This window comes from Prionailurus bengalensis, chromosome D4, assembly GCF_016509475.1.
Source record: "Prionailurus bengalensis isolate Pbe53 chromosome D4, Fcat_Pben_1.1_paternal_pri, whole genome shotgun sequence".
NCBI lineage: Eukaryota > Metazoa > Chordata > Mammalia > Carnivora > Felidae > Prionailurus > Prionailurus bengalensis.
The window spans coordinates 73249151-73263581 of record NC_057359.1 but is presented as its reverse complement, the minus strand read 5'-3'; the positions used below and the strand labels follow the sequence as shown (position 1 = coordinate 73263581).

The 14431-nt window shown below is 43.8% G+C and overlaps 1 protein-coding gene across 2 annotated transcripts; it reads right to left on the bottom strand.

Annotated features, from left to right (window-relative positions):
* Positions 1-11681: 11681 nt before the first annotated feature.
* On the bottom strand, positions 11682-12782 carry LOC122474538 (circadian-associated transcriptional repressor-like). Of its 2 annotated transcripts, XM_043565463.1 has the most exons (2): positions 12718-12782; positions 11682-12545 (listed from the first exon to the last, which is right to left on the bottom strand). In XM_043565463.1, exon 2 carries the CDS (start codon positions 12486-12488, stop codon positions 11754-11756), a length of 735 nt encoding a protein of 244 aa, XP_043421398.1. In that variant the 5' UTR covers positions 12489-12545; positions 12718-12782; the 3' UTR covers positions 11682-11753. The 2 variants fall into 2 exon arrangements, with proteins under 2 accessions (XP_043421398.1, XP_043421399.1); XM_043565464.1 differs by having other exon boundaries at positions 11682-12751.
* Positions 12783-14431: the final 1649 nt, after the last annotated feature.

The following is a 14431-nucleotide window of genomic DNA, read 5'->3' as shown; positions in this document are numbered from 1 at the left end:
TAACATTCCCTTCCAATTCTCAGGCCAACTCACGTCCTCCTTCTGTGGATAGAAGCAGCTTTCTTCCAGGTCCTTGGTTATTCGTAAGGCAACAGACCCCTAGGCCAGGGCACCTGGGGGCGTACAGAATCCAGAACAAGTGGTCACACTCTGGCCTCAGCTTCAGACCTCCATAATTGGAAGCCCTGAGGGGGAAAGCAGCCTCTTGGGTGTTGAGCTGTGACGGTGGTAAGAGGGAGGGGAAGAAAAGGACACAAATAGGGAAGAAAAGTTACCTTGATGGTTACAGCTGACAATTGAGGGGAAGGGAGCTGGTGCTGGGGTCCTGCTGACCACTGGGAGCGGTCACGTACGAACTCTGCCAGAGCTTCATACTTTTCCAAGAAAAGCCAGCGACCTGGAGATGTGCATGAAATGTCTTGGTTTTAAGTAATGCCAAGATCTTGTAGACCAAGGGAGACTGGTTTGGTGGCCTGATATGTCCTGTGTGCTGTAGGCTGGTCTTAGCCTGCCCTCTGGCAACCACAGGGGGTACGTGGGAGGGAGAGAGACAGAAAGAGCCATTCTTCCAAACCCTGGGACAGAGCTTACCATCTGAAGTTTCCCCCCAAGACAAGAATCTCACTGCCAGCAGCTTGAAGTCCATGTTCACTGTTGTCTGAACCGCCAAGACCAAGAGTTTCAACGTCCTAGCAGTGTCAGGCTTCTGTGCTTAAATACTTTCCCCCAGATGAGCCCCAAGCTGGAGGGGGGCTGGACTGCAGGCTACAGGTGAGTCAACTGACCCCAGCTGTGCAGACGGGAGGCAGCAATCCCTGACCCATGGCTGATTGGTTCAGGAGCCTTCTAGGAGCCAACCTACAAGTGAGGATGATTCTGCCTCTCTCAGTAAGTTACTGGTGCACCTGGGCTTAAATTGTAAGTCCCTTGTGCATGAAAAAAGGATTTTTTTTTCCTCTTAAAGGAAAATATGTCCCATTCATATGTTAAGCCTTTTGCTGCATATACATAAGCCTTTTGCTCCTTGAAAAATAGCGTGTTTTGCATGAATTAAAACTTTATGTCGATGTGGCATCACACTTTTCCTTCTGCAACTGCTTTTTCCCATTCACATCCTGGTTGTAAGATCTAAATAAACAGAAACGGGTAAAATCGTAACCATAAGGAATTTTTTCTTTTTTTATTGTGGTAAAACACACATGATATAAACTTTACCCTCTTACCTATTTTCAAGTGTACCGTTTTAGCAGGTGTTAAGTACATTCACAGGGTTGTGCAACCATCATTACCACTCACCTCCAAAATGTTTTCCAACTTATAATATTAAAACTCTATACCCATCACTATAGAATATTTTTATTTGGAAAATTCCAGATTAAATAACAAAATATAAGAATATAGAAAATTTAGATAATCATTATTAATAATCCAAATATTATATATATACATATATATATATAGAGAGAGAGAGAGGACTATGAAAATAGCATATATTCACTATTTTGGGGGGGTATAATACCTGTGGTCATGGGTTTATTTTATTTTATTTTTTTAAATTTACATCCAAGTTAGCATATAATACAACAATGATTTCAGGAGTAGATTCCTTAGTGCCCCTTACCCATTTAGCCCATCCCCCCCTCCCACAACCCCTCCAGTAACCCTCAGTTTGTTCTCCATATTTATGAGTCTCTTCTGTTTTGTCCCCCTCCCTGTTTTTTATGTATTTTTTTGTTTCCCTTCCCTTATGTTCATCTGTTTTGTCCCTTAAAGTCCTCATATGAATGAAATCATATGATATTTGTCTTTCTCTGACTGAGTAATTTCACTTAGCATAATACCCTCCAGTTCCATCCACATAGTTGTAAATGGCAAGATTTCATTCTTTTTGATTGCCGAATAATACTCCATCATATATATATATATATATATCACATTTTCTTTATCCATTCATCCATCGATGGACATTTGGGCTCTTTCCATACTTTGGCTATTGTTGATAGCACTGCTGTAAACATTGGGGTGCATGTGCCCCTTCAAAACAGCATACCTCTATCCCTTGCATAAATACCTAGTAGTGCAATTGCTGGGTCCTAGGGTAGTTCTATTTTTAGTTTTTTTGAGGAACCTCCATACTGTTTTCCAGAGTGGCTGCACCAGCTTGCACTCCCAACCTGTGGTCATGTTTTAGGCCACAAGGAAATTATTCATTAATTCCGTGGTTATAGAAAATTTAAAACTTTGATTTAATCTTTTAAAACTCTTTTTAAATGTTTGTTTATTTATTTATTTATTTATTTATTTTGATAGAGAGTGTGCACGTGAGCAGGGGAGGGGAAGTGAGAGAAGGAGACAAAGAATCCCAAGCAGGCTCCGTGCTCAGTGAAGAGCCTGACCTGGGGATTGATCTTACGAACTCAAGATCATGACCTGAGCCAAAATCAAGAGTCAGACACTTAACCAACTGAGCCACCCAGACACCCCTAAAAAAAAATCTTTAAAAATTTTTTTTGATGTTTACTTATTTTTGAGAGAGAGAGTGAACAGGGAAGGGGCAGAGAGAGATAGAGACATAGAATCCAAAGCAGGCTCTAGGCTCTGAGCTGTCAGCACAGAGCCCGATGCAGGGCTCGAACTCACAGATGAGGGGCTTGAACTCACAGACCAGGAGATCATGACCTGGGCCAAAGTTGCACACTTAACCAACTGAGTCACGTAGGCACCCCCGAATAAAATCTTTTAAAACTCTAGATGTTAAGTCACAGTGCTATTAAATGGGAAACCTTGAGACATTATAGCCTTGTTCATACAAGTACTTTAAGAATTAAGAGTTCAGTGACACTTCCTGGTGCTAAACATGTCTTTTGCACATCATGCTCTGAGGTGACTGTCCCCACAAATAACAGGGCTCAGGAGGGGAGTGTTGAAAGTCTGCCTATCCAAATGTCTGTAAGCTAAGAACTGACTGCAAACTTCCTGCTCCTCATGGGATGTGACCTTCCGGTTCATAAAAGGGACCAATTGTTTATAGGAATGCAGTCTGTTCAGTTGGACTAATCAAGCATCGACCAAAAAACAGGCAAATCACTAAATAGAAAGGCCAATGGAGAAAACAAAACAGAAAATCCAGATATGTAACCAAGTGCATATGGGAATTTTATATAAAATAAGGCAGTATATCCCGTCACCAGGGAAAGGGTAGACTTTTAATAAGTGGTATTGCCATGACTGACTAGGTCCATGGAAAAAGAGAACACTAGGATATGCTTCAAAATGGCTCAGAGAGCTACAGATAAGGGGGGAGAAACCAGAAGAACGAGAAGCAATAAAAGAAAACATTGATAAAATTGACTGCACACAAAAATCAGAAAGCTTTTGCATGACAAAATATACTCTATGGAACAATCAAAAGATAACTGACAAACTGAGAAAAAAATGTTGGTAACATATCACAAAGTGTGAATATCGCTAATTTTCTTAAAAGCTTTTAAAATTCAAAAAGAAAATAATTGATGTCAGGATGAGAAAAAATGGGGAAAAAATAGGAACAGACCACAGAAGCATAAATGCAGATGACCCTTAAATATGAAGAGATAATGCACCTCACTCAGAGGAGAAAAACAAGTTAAAATTATACCGAGATACAATTTCTTACCCATCCAATTGGCAGAAACTCCCCAGTCCGACCATCTGCTGTGTTGGTGAGGCAACGGGCAGACAGGTGCTCTCAGAAGCCGCCGGTGGTCTTCTGGGGTCTTTCTCTGGAGGTTCATGTAAACCAGCCAGCAGGACTATAGCACCACCTGCTGCAAATGTCAAATTAAAAAAAAAAAAAAAAAAAAAAAAAAGCAGATGACCTTTTTTTTAAAAGTTGAAACAACTGGTAGAAAGGATTTGAAATCCCCCCCCCCCTTTTTGTCTTCTTTAAATCACTGGAGATAATGTGTGTATTAAGCCTTTTAAATTATTTTTGCTGAATTTTACTTTTCTAAAAAAACTTTCATCACTTTCCTCTAACTAAAACCATTGCCTGATTTATGTTTCCAACTGTGACAGGCCTCATTCCGTTAAGAAAGTCACACGTGCACACACTACCAGCTTTTATTGATAATAATAAATCTTCAGTGATCTTTAAATGTAAATATATTGCTGAGGAGCACCAAAACAAATGATGACTGCGATGGACTGAACATGGCAACATGAAAATCCATGCATTAGGTGTCTAACATAATGCTGTGCCTTTTGTTTTCTATATGTTTGAGTCACAGATGAACAGAGCGCTGCATCAAGATGACAAGAGAGCTCCAAATCCATTACAGTATGGGGTCAAGAGTATTTGTCAATGAGAATACTTTTCAAGTAACCCCACTGGTCGCTTTAGAATTCCAAAATGAAAACTGTTACAATGGCGACATCTGGTGGTCACCCTCTTAACCAAACGACTAAATGAAGCACCACCAACAGTGGAACAATCTGAGATGATGTGTCTCCTTGTGTGATATACTAGGAAGCACACTGCATCACCTATGACAAATTCTTGCCCTAAATGTTTAACTTGAAGTTAATCGGGCCTTTAGCCCTAGGCTCCAGTTTACAGGACATGCAAGGGATACAGGAACAGGTTAAATAGCACAATGGGGAAACAGACCATTCCAGAAGGTAGAGTATTAAAACACAAAACAAAACAAAAAACAAACAAACACCTGGCCTATTCTCTTCAAAAAGTCAAAATCGTGGCGGCAAAAAGTCAATGATGTAGGGAAAACAGTAGGAGGATTGTTCTCAGGGTACTATTGATCACTGATCTGTTACTTGAAGTTTCTGATAAAGGTTCACTGTAGCCAATAGAGTCACATTTTTGGTAGATGAGGTAAAGAACTGCATGGTGCTTACATTTGACAAAATCCCAGAAAGCTGCAAGACGTTACTAATAAGTTCTGGAGTTGAAAGGAACTTTTCTAAACCATCAGTTATAAAACTACTGTCCCATCAAAAAGTGATCAGTGTGCAACAAACCTGAAGGGGAAAAAAAAAACCCAATATTACAGAGATGTGTCAGGCAGTTAATATAATTTGTGATATTTGAGGTATGTTTTAGCTTTGTGATATTTGAGGTACAGTTTAGCTTTGTGACATTTGCAATTTGTTGTGATTTATTTTCCCATTTTTTTTAAAGCTCCATGCTCAGCAGGACTTGAACTCACAACCCTGAGATCAAGAGTCACATGCTTAACCAACTGAGCCACCCAAGCACCCCTATTTTCTTATTCTTTTTTTTAAATTTTTTTTAACATTTATTTATTTTTGAGACAGAGAGAGACAGAGCATGAACGGGGGGAGGGCCAGAGAGAGAGGGAGACACAGAATCTGAAGCAGGCTCCAGGCTCTGAGCTGCAGCACAGAGCCTGATGCGGGGCTCGAACTCACGGACCGTGAGATCGTGACCTGAGCGAAGTCGGACGCTCAACCGACTGAGCCACCCAGGCGCCCCTTCTTATTCTTAATAAGTACTCATTTTGGGGTCTAATTTTGTTTGAGTAATTTTAAATTTTGTTAAGAAGGTCCCCAAAATTATATAAGCTCAGGTCCCACAAAACTTGGGTCTGAATGTGATGTCAGACAAGGTGCTTTCCCTCCAAGCCTGGAGAGTGGGGAGGGGCGGTGGGAAAGGGACAGTAATGAAGCTGGAGAAGGGAACCGAGGGCAAGCCACAAAAGGTCTTGATGCTAAGGGGCTTTTCTCTTGCAGAAAACAGGGAGCCAAGAAGAGCCCTAGGCAAGGGAGTAACGTGATCAGAGATCAGAACTTCCACGAGCCTTGTAGGGGAGCCCCGGATCAGGGAGACCCAGGGCCGCCTAATGCAAGAGTCCAAGTGGGAATAGGTGAGGACAGGTTTTCAAGAGCTAGGGATCCAGCCGTGAGCTTTACCCAAACTTCAGGAGAGACCGCAACGAGAAGGGTTGTTTAAAACCTGATAGCACATTCCCCTTTAAGACGGTTCTTTAGGGGCGCCTGGGTGGCTCGGGTGGCTAAGTGTCTGACTCTTGATTTCGCCTCAGGTCATGATCTCACGGTTTCAGGAATTCAAGCCCCAAGTCAGGCTCTGTGCTGACAGTGTGGAACCTGTTTGGGATTCTCTCTCCCTCTCTCTCTGCTCCTCCCCCTTCCTCCCTCCCTTCTCCCCCTCTCAAAATAAATAAATAAACTTAAAAAATTTTTTCATGTTTATTTAGTCATATACTTGGATTTCCTGTCCCTTTAAGCTATCTCCGTAGAAACGATTCATTATATGATTCCACAACTTAATCGGTTTGCTAACAGTTTTTCGATCAGGTGTTTACACACGGGGGTTTACTTCATTTCACTTATAAGCGATACTATAAAGGTGCCTTAACTCAAGCATCAGACCACCTTTTGGTATAACATATAGCATAAAACATTTTTTAAAAATGCTGGCAGTACAGGTTGTAAATCAAATTAGCTCACAATGTGCACACGTGTTTCCTGTAGGGGAGCAGTATTGTTGCTATACCACAGTCAACCTGGGCCCACCCCCTATATTACAAAACAAAAAAGTACCTAGCACAATTGATTTAAAATGCCTTTTTGTTCTGAGATTGCCCCAAATCGCCACTGTTTGTGACAGCAAGTTCAGCCATTTACTGTTTTTCTTCAGAGAGAAACAGACACTCTTCTTTTAAGTAAGCTCCACACCCAGCAGGGGGCTTGAACTCATGGCCCCGAGATCAACAGTCACAGGCTCCACCAGCTGAACCAGCCAGGCATCCTGAGAAACAGACACTCTCAATAACCATCTTTGCCCTCTGTCTACCAGATGGGCCTGCGCTGGCAGCAGCTGTTTGGGGCAGCACAGATTAGAAAACAATCACTTTAAAAGGATTATCCACCGGGCGCCTGGGTGACTGCGGCTCAGGGCATGACCTTGCAGTTTGTGAGTTCGAGCCCCACAATGGGCTCTGTGCTGACAGCTCGGAGCCTGCTTCAGATTCCGTGTCTCCCTCTCTCTCTGCCCCTCCTCCCCCACACATGCTCTCTCTCTCTCTCTCACTGTCTCAGAAATAACATTCTTTTAAAATATTATTAAAATTTATATTTTAATATAATATTAATTATTGAATTAAAAAAATAAATAATACTGTGTATTATCTATTACACAGTAGTGTTGTGTAATACTTTGATTCAGCAGCTAAACTAATATGTCTCTGGCCTTAATTTCCCAAATGCCAGAATCCTTAAAGGTTTTGATTAGGCATGAGCAAACGAGAAAGATGAGGAACTCTTCTTACACAGAAAAGCTGAACTTGAGGGACTTTTCTGTTGATTCTCAGATCATGTTTACTTATTTATTTATTTATTGAAAGTTTATTTATCTATTTTTGAGAGAGAGAGCACGAGAGAGCACGAGCAGGGGAGGAGCAGAGAGAGAGGGAGAGAGACAGAAAATCCCAAACAGGCCCCCACACTGTCAGCACAGAGCCCAATGCAGGGCTCAAACTCACAAACCGCGAGATCATGACCTGAGCCGAAATCAAGAGTCGGACATTTAAACCACTGAGTCACCAGGCGCCCCTCAGATCATGTTTTTAAATAAAAAGCCTTTTATACTAATTCACCTGTTAAAGTACGAATAAAGAAATTATTCTTTTCAAATATTTGATCAGAAAGTGAGCACACATATTTAACAGAATTCCTGATATATAATAATACATTGTGAGATGCTAAATCATATGCTATTTTAATCATGTAGACAACATCTAGACTGATCAAAACTCTGAGAAATTTTTATATGGCTTTACATGGGGGGAGCTCAAATGTTAATAAACTTGTATTTTATACATACCCCAAATAAAGTGGATTCTCGTGAGATGTTGTGCAAAGCTGGAAATAGACAATGCTGGCAGGACGCTCCTGGCTGATCAGGCTGAGCACGCCGGTCCAAGACCTCAAAAGCATGTGAGAGGCAGGGGTGGCTGCAGGCCAAGGAAGAGAAGATCAAACCTTTATGCAAGGAGGGAGAGAGGTAGAATTAAGTCTCTGCCTGTTTGCACAGTGCCCTCATCAAAAATGGAGCATTAAATAAAACACATCTTTATACACCAGGGGTTACTTTAGGTCACATAGTCTTAAACCTGAAATTAGAATGTCCCCTTCAATATATTCATTGACATTTTGATGTTCGTTGCACAAATAGGTCTTCTCCCTTCTCCTAGGGCTGAGGCCAGCTGCAGACTTCAGGGGAATGCCTTTTTCTCTTTTTTCCTGCTACTCGTCCCTCAGATTCCTAACAGCAGCTCCTAGCCTGTCTGAGTTTGGATTGCAGGAAGAAGTGAAAAGGTTAGTGCTTGGCCGATACTACATAAGATGGCTTTGTGTTCTCTGACCTTGGCAGGCGGTTAAAGCTGACACTTTCTTGTGTGGGTGCCCATGAGGGGTTGTCCTAACTGCTACCCCATGCTGTAGCCAGGGCTCCTTTGACTTGCTTCTTCCTGTCCGTACATCCATCTCCAGCATCTTCCTATAATATGTCCTACAATCTTCCCTGGAAGGTCATCCTCTTGGATTAATCATGGTGAATATTTTCTGTAACCATTTCTGAGAATCTGTGGGTTTTGTCCTGCCTTTTGTGGGGAATACAGTTGTTTTCCAAGTGCACACTCTACTGTGTTCCACGGCCACTTTGGCATATTCAGCTCTGGATCAGACACCGGTTCCCTGGGTCCCCAACAGCAGAGAACAGGTGTTCAGATCCATCAGATGGACAGGATCCCTGAAGGAGGCCTTTGCCCCTAGTTACTGAGAGGTGACCGCTAGGCCCTTAGAATATCCCACCTGATAGGAGTGCTTTGGTTTACCTACGGGCCTTGGGCTATACCAGATAGTCTAACAGCGTGGCTTATGATGGGGGGTTAAGGCCACACAGTTTCAGCTGGACCTCCAAGGGACTAGAGACTAAAGAAAGTTCAGCCACACAGGCTCCCAACTCTGTCTGCATGATGGAGCTCTAATAATAACTCTGAATACCGAGGCTCAGGTGAGTTTCTCCGGTTGGCAATACTCCATGCATATTGTCACACATTTTTTCCAGAAGAGTAGAACCGGTGTTGTCCATGGCTCCCTTGAGAGAAGACAGCTGTAGGCTCTGTCCTATGCACTGTTTCCCTTGGATGACTTCAATCTGTATCCTTCTGCTGTAATCAAGCATAACTGTGAGTATCACAGCTTTCATTGAATTCTGCGAGTCTTTTGAATGAATTATCAGACCTGCAGGTCGTCTTGGGAACTCTCCAAACTCACCATTGGTGTCAAAAGTGAAGATCTTGGAGACAGTCTCCCTTACATTGCAAGTATCTTGCACAAGCAGATGTTCAATAAACACTTTTTCTTTCTTTTTTTTTTTTTTTTTAATTTTTTCCCAACCTTTATTTATTTTTGGGACAGAGAGAGACAGAGCATGAATGGGGGAGGGGCAGAGAGAGAGGGAGACACAGAATCGGAAACAGGCTCCAGGCTCTGAGCCATCAGCCCAGAGCCCGACGCGGGGCTCGAACTCACGGACCGCAAGATCGTGACCTGGCTGAAGTCGGACACTCAACCGACTGCGCCACCCAGGCGCCCCTTCTTTCTTTTTTTTTTAAGTTTATTTCTTTACTTTGAGAGAGAGAGCACAAGTGGGGGAGGGGCAGTGAGGAAAGACAGAATCCCAAGCAGGCTCTCCCCTGCCAGCACAGGACCCGATGTGGGGCCCGAACTCATCAACTGTGAGATCATGACCTGAGCTGTGATCAAGAGTCAGACGCTTAACCGACGCAGCCACCCAGGCGCTCCAGTATTTTTTGAATGAAGGAGAAATGAAGCAATCTGTATATACTAACAGAGGAAGCCAGGCCAGTTACCTAAGGGTAGTGTTTTCTCAAATACAGTATGATAAAATTTTGTGTTCACATGACTTGCATGACAAAATTAAACTTTTTAATCCTGTGGGTTTTCTTCCCACGTACACTTGGACTTTTCCGGTCAAATCTCAAACATATTTCCATTGCTACACGACTTTAAAATTGAAACACCAAGCCGTTTTCTGCCTGAAGAGGGGGAATAACAGCGATATTAGAAAGCTCTGTACAGATCATAGGAGGGTTTGAGGCTGGCCTCGCAGCAAGGTGTACTTTCCTCCAGAGCTACTCCAGTGTGGACACCCAGAGGGCAGCTGGCCGCAGGAGAGACAGACCTTCCACGGATACCTGGCAAGTGCTTCACACAGTCAGGAATGACCATGCCAAGAAGCCTCAGGAGTACAAAGCTGCTGGCTGTGGACAAAGTGAGGTCTCCTCTCAGTATGAGACCATACTATTTGTGACCCCAGAGAAGGATAAAGCCTAGAAGTGTAACTTTGAGGGCTTCCTCCCTGCTCTCCTTCCTTTGGGAACACAAGGAAAGCTCTCTGTCTCCTTTGGCACCTTTGACCTCAGGGACAGGTTACTTTCCATAGACATTTCAGGGCCATCATTTCCTTCTACAGTATTTTCCAGAGTGAATAGCTGTGAGGCAGTTGCCATAGAATCATATGAGAGAACAGAGCGTTCACATGACAATGAAGCCCAGACGTGGAGAAAAGAACTTCACATTCCTGATTCCTATCAGCTTTGTGATGGTGTGAATTCTTCCAGAAAGCAATTCTGGCCTCAGAAATCACCAAAGAAATATTGGCTACATTATCCAAGACCTGGGATCACTGCTTTCAACTTTCGGGTTTCCAATTGAGGGATAAAATTTTGATCAGATCTCCTCAGGTAATGCAAAATTTTACTTCAGATTCCCATACTGTCCTTTGAAGAATTCTCACTTCAACTCTAGAAATTTAAAGTCATCTTCCACTTTCAAACTTCAGTGGGTCAGTTCTTCATTAATGTAATCCATGTGTGAGGTGGTGCCTCCTAGCCCTTTAATTTCTAGAGAACACTGGCTTGCACCACCCCCCCCCAACAGTCTATAGAAGCCCAAAGCTTTCTCAATATTCCCTATAAGTTCCCAGGGGGTCCTCAGGTTTTCCTGGCTTCCAGCCTCGTTGTGGGCTGCTTTTCTCTGCTCAGCCTCTTCTACAATTTTCACAGAACTCCCATGTTCACAATTTTAAGTGTTTTATATTTTCTCAAAAATTTGGCGCAAGTTCAGTAGTGGAAGCAACCTCATATTGAACTTGAGATATCACCATTCTCAAAAATATCCACCTGGGTGGCTCAGTCAGTTAAGCATCTGACTCTTGATTTTGGCTCAGGTCATGATCTCATGATTCGTGGGATCAAGCCCTGCATCAGGCTCCATGCTGATGGCATGGAGCCTGCTTGGGATTCTCTCTCCCTCGCTCTCTGCCCCTCCCCTGCTCATGCCCACTCTTTATCTTTCTCAAAATAAATAAATAAACTTTAAAAACTATATATACTTTAAATCCCCACACAAAACACCCCATCTAATCGTACCATCTCTCTCCATCCTTTCTTCTCCAACCTATCCCAACATGTTTCATCATTGTAGCAGAGTCATTTAATCATCCTACTTTGTCACCATCGTTCTTGCTCTTTTTTTTTTTTTTTTTTTTTTTTTTTTTTAGGTATAAAATTTCTTTAATCAAAAGGATTGCTCTTCCCTCAACACAAATGCACACGTTAAAAGTAAAAAATATATATGAGAGAGACACATATTTACACAAATTAGAAACCACAGTCGCGAGTCCTGGGTTAGGGGTTGAGAGAATGGACATCAGGGGCAACTGAAGGATGGCTTCTCATCTGCTCTAGATGTCTCCCAGTCATCTCTCTGGCCATGGTGGGTAGACCAGGGTGGGACAGGGTACAGCTCCAGTCTGATGGCAGAGTTACTGGCAAACTGTGGCAAGGAGGTCCCTCTCCAGAGAGTTTCTTAGGAGCACTGGGGATGACAGGCGATGCTGTAGCAGGTAGAACTGAAGTGGTTGGGGCAGAGTGGGTGAAGGGCTGTACTCCATGCTGGACAAAAAGGATGATACCGATGCTGGCTCCAGTGCCTAAAGGACCGTGGCTCAGGGAAATGGTACCTGGGGAACTGAGGGGTGGGTTGCAAATTGGAGTGGTGTGGGTCCAAGTGAGGTGCATGGCTGGCCATTCTGTGAGGTGCCAAGGCTGCTTCGATTTCAACACTAGATGTCCTAGCTGTGTCTGGTCCATCTTTTCCGTGGGAGGTGCAGGAGAGGAAGCAGCTGGATGGCTGTGGTGGCTTGGAAAATGCTTGGTCAGTTTGTGCCTGCTACTGCCCAAGGATGACTTCTGAGCAGCTATACGAGGAAACCAAGTCTTTAACATCCCTTCCACCTGTAGCAAGGTTCCTAGGTAACGCTCCCCCATCTGGGGCTTTTGCAAAACACCTACAATACGCTGGATCCTGTCCATTGCCACGCTCTGCTGGAAACTGCTCAATCCTCTCTCAAATCGACCCATCTTCAGCCCATTCAGTAGGTCTGTGAGAGGGCGGATGAAACCTTGGAGCTCTTTACACTTCTGAGCAAAAAGCAGGTCTCCTTCTGTGATACAACCCTGGATGTTTACAGTGGTCTGTAATTCACCGTCTCTTGATCTTTTGACCCCAGATCCTGCCATAGGAGAGGCCAAGCCCCGCTGTTCCAAGTAAGATGTTGTATGTTGGTTGCTGGAGACCTTGGGCCGTTGCCTGCGTCGGGTCTGCTCAGCCCAGGCTGCCTCCGGCTTCTCCAACTCCGTCGCTCTCGGCTACCCACCTCCGCCTCTCTCCCACTCACCATCGTTCTTGCTCTTGAGTCCCATTCTCTATTAATCAGTTTATCAAGACATTTGCCTAAACAACAGACAGTTCTCTGAGTGAAAAGAACCCTGTGTAAACAATTAAAGTGTTTTTTCTTCATTTGATAAAGAACTGCTGGGTTCAACCAATCAATGATTATCCCTGCAGACCGTTCATTCATGGAAACAGACACTGTTTTATACTGGGTTCCCTCAGGACAGACTCTGAAACAGAGTATGTAGAAGGTCCGTCAAGGAGTGTTCTTGGAGGTACCCCTGTGAGGAAATCAGGAAGGCAGGATTGGGCAGAAGCAGAGAGATTGCAGTAGGATTGCAACGGACACCATAGCTCTGGAGCTGTGCTTCCTGGGAATGACATGGAAATTCGGGCAAAATGGTTCATTGTGCCAAGTGTGATTATGTAATTACTAGGGAGAAATACAGCTATGGGCCGGCAATATTGCCAGCAGCCAATATTAGATGCATTTGCCCTGAAGAAGGGATCTGAGTAAATTCTACAATATCCACTGAAGCTCATGCTTTGCCTCTCAGATGCATGTGGGAATGACTTCTCCATAATTCTGGTTGGCTTGGTTTGCTGGGAAACTTACAAAACAAGGGCTAGTGAGAAAAACTATAGACCTCCCTCCCCCCCACACACACTGCCACAGCTAAATTGAGGGTATAAATGATACTCATCATCCCCTCTCCACCTCCCATTACATATTCCCCTCAGCCCCCGCTGATCTGTGTAACTTACCTGGAGAGATGACCAAGACCATCATCCCTAAGGTGGCTGTGCCTACATCTACTGTCTTTCCCAGGCTTTGGCTACTACCCTTGTCCACTTACCATTAAAACTGGCCCTTCATGGATCTTTCGAGCACTAAACATATCCTTCCCTACCCCACTGAGTAGCAGCAGCACTAATTACTCCTGAATTTCCTTTCTTGCCTGCTAGTCTCTTGACACACGAGGCTAGAAGTGCCTGAGCAAGAGCCATAGCTTAAAGTTCGATGGAATTCTTACTGTGTTCCCTGGTGGAAGCGGTCCCTTCCAGACCCGCAAAGTGAAAGCTACAGGGACGGGAAGCACAAATTCCCCCAAGGGGGTCACTTGGAGTGATGGTAAGTGGAGCCATTTCTACTTCCATCTTTTGGTTTCCAGAGCTATACATTCTGCCTTCCGGGAACAGGGAAAAGCACCTTCTAATGGTCACTGATTTAGGATGTCCTGGATATGGTACCTCATCCTGATAGGATGTTAACTCTAAACTGATATCTTGGCTGGTCTTACAAAGACTATTCCACCGCTCTACCAGGCTGGTGACCTCTAGGTGATGAAATATGTGATAGAACTAGTGGATCCCACGACCGTGCACCAGCTACCATGTTTCTTTTGCTGCAAAGTAGGACCCTTAGCTTTGATCACTTGCTGATACCAGTCTATAAGATCTCAGGGGGTGGTGCTGGCTGAGACCCCACATCAGGGAAGATAGACCCATATAAAGAATATGTATTGATCCTGGTCAAGGCGATAGCTGCCCCTTCTAGTGCACAAGGGACATATTACAGTCAAGTTGCCGTCAAGTGGCTGGTTAGTTTCCGTGGGGATGATGCTCTGTC

What these genes read in the sequence shown, in the direction of transcription:
- LOC122474538 (XM_043565464.1), bottom strand. Translation starts at nt 12,647, where the DNA reads ATGGCAGGATCTGGGGTCAAAAGATCAAGAGACGGTGAATTACAGACC.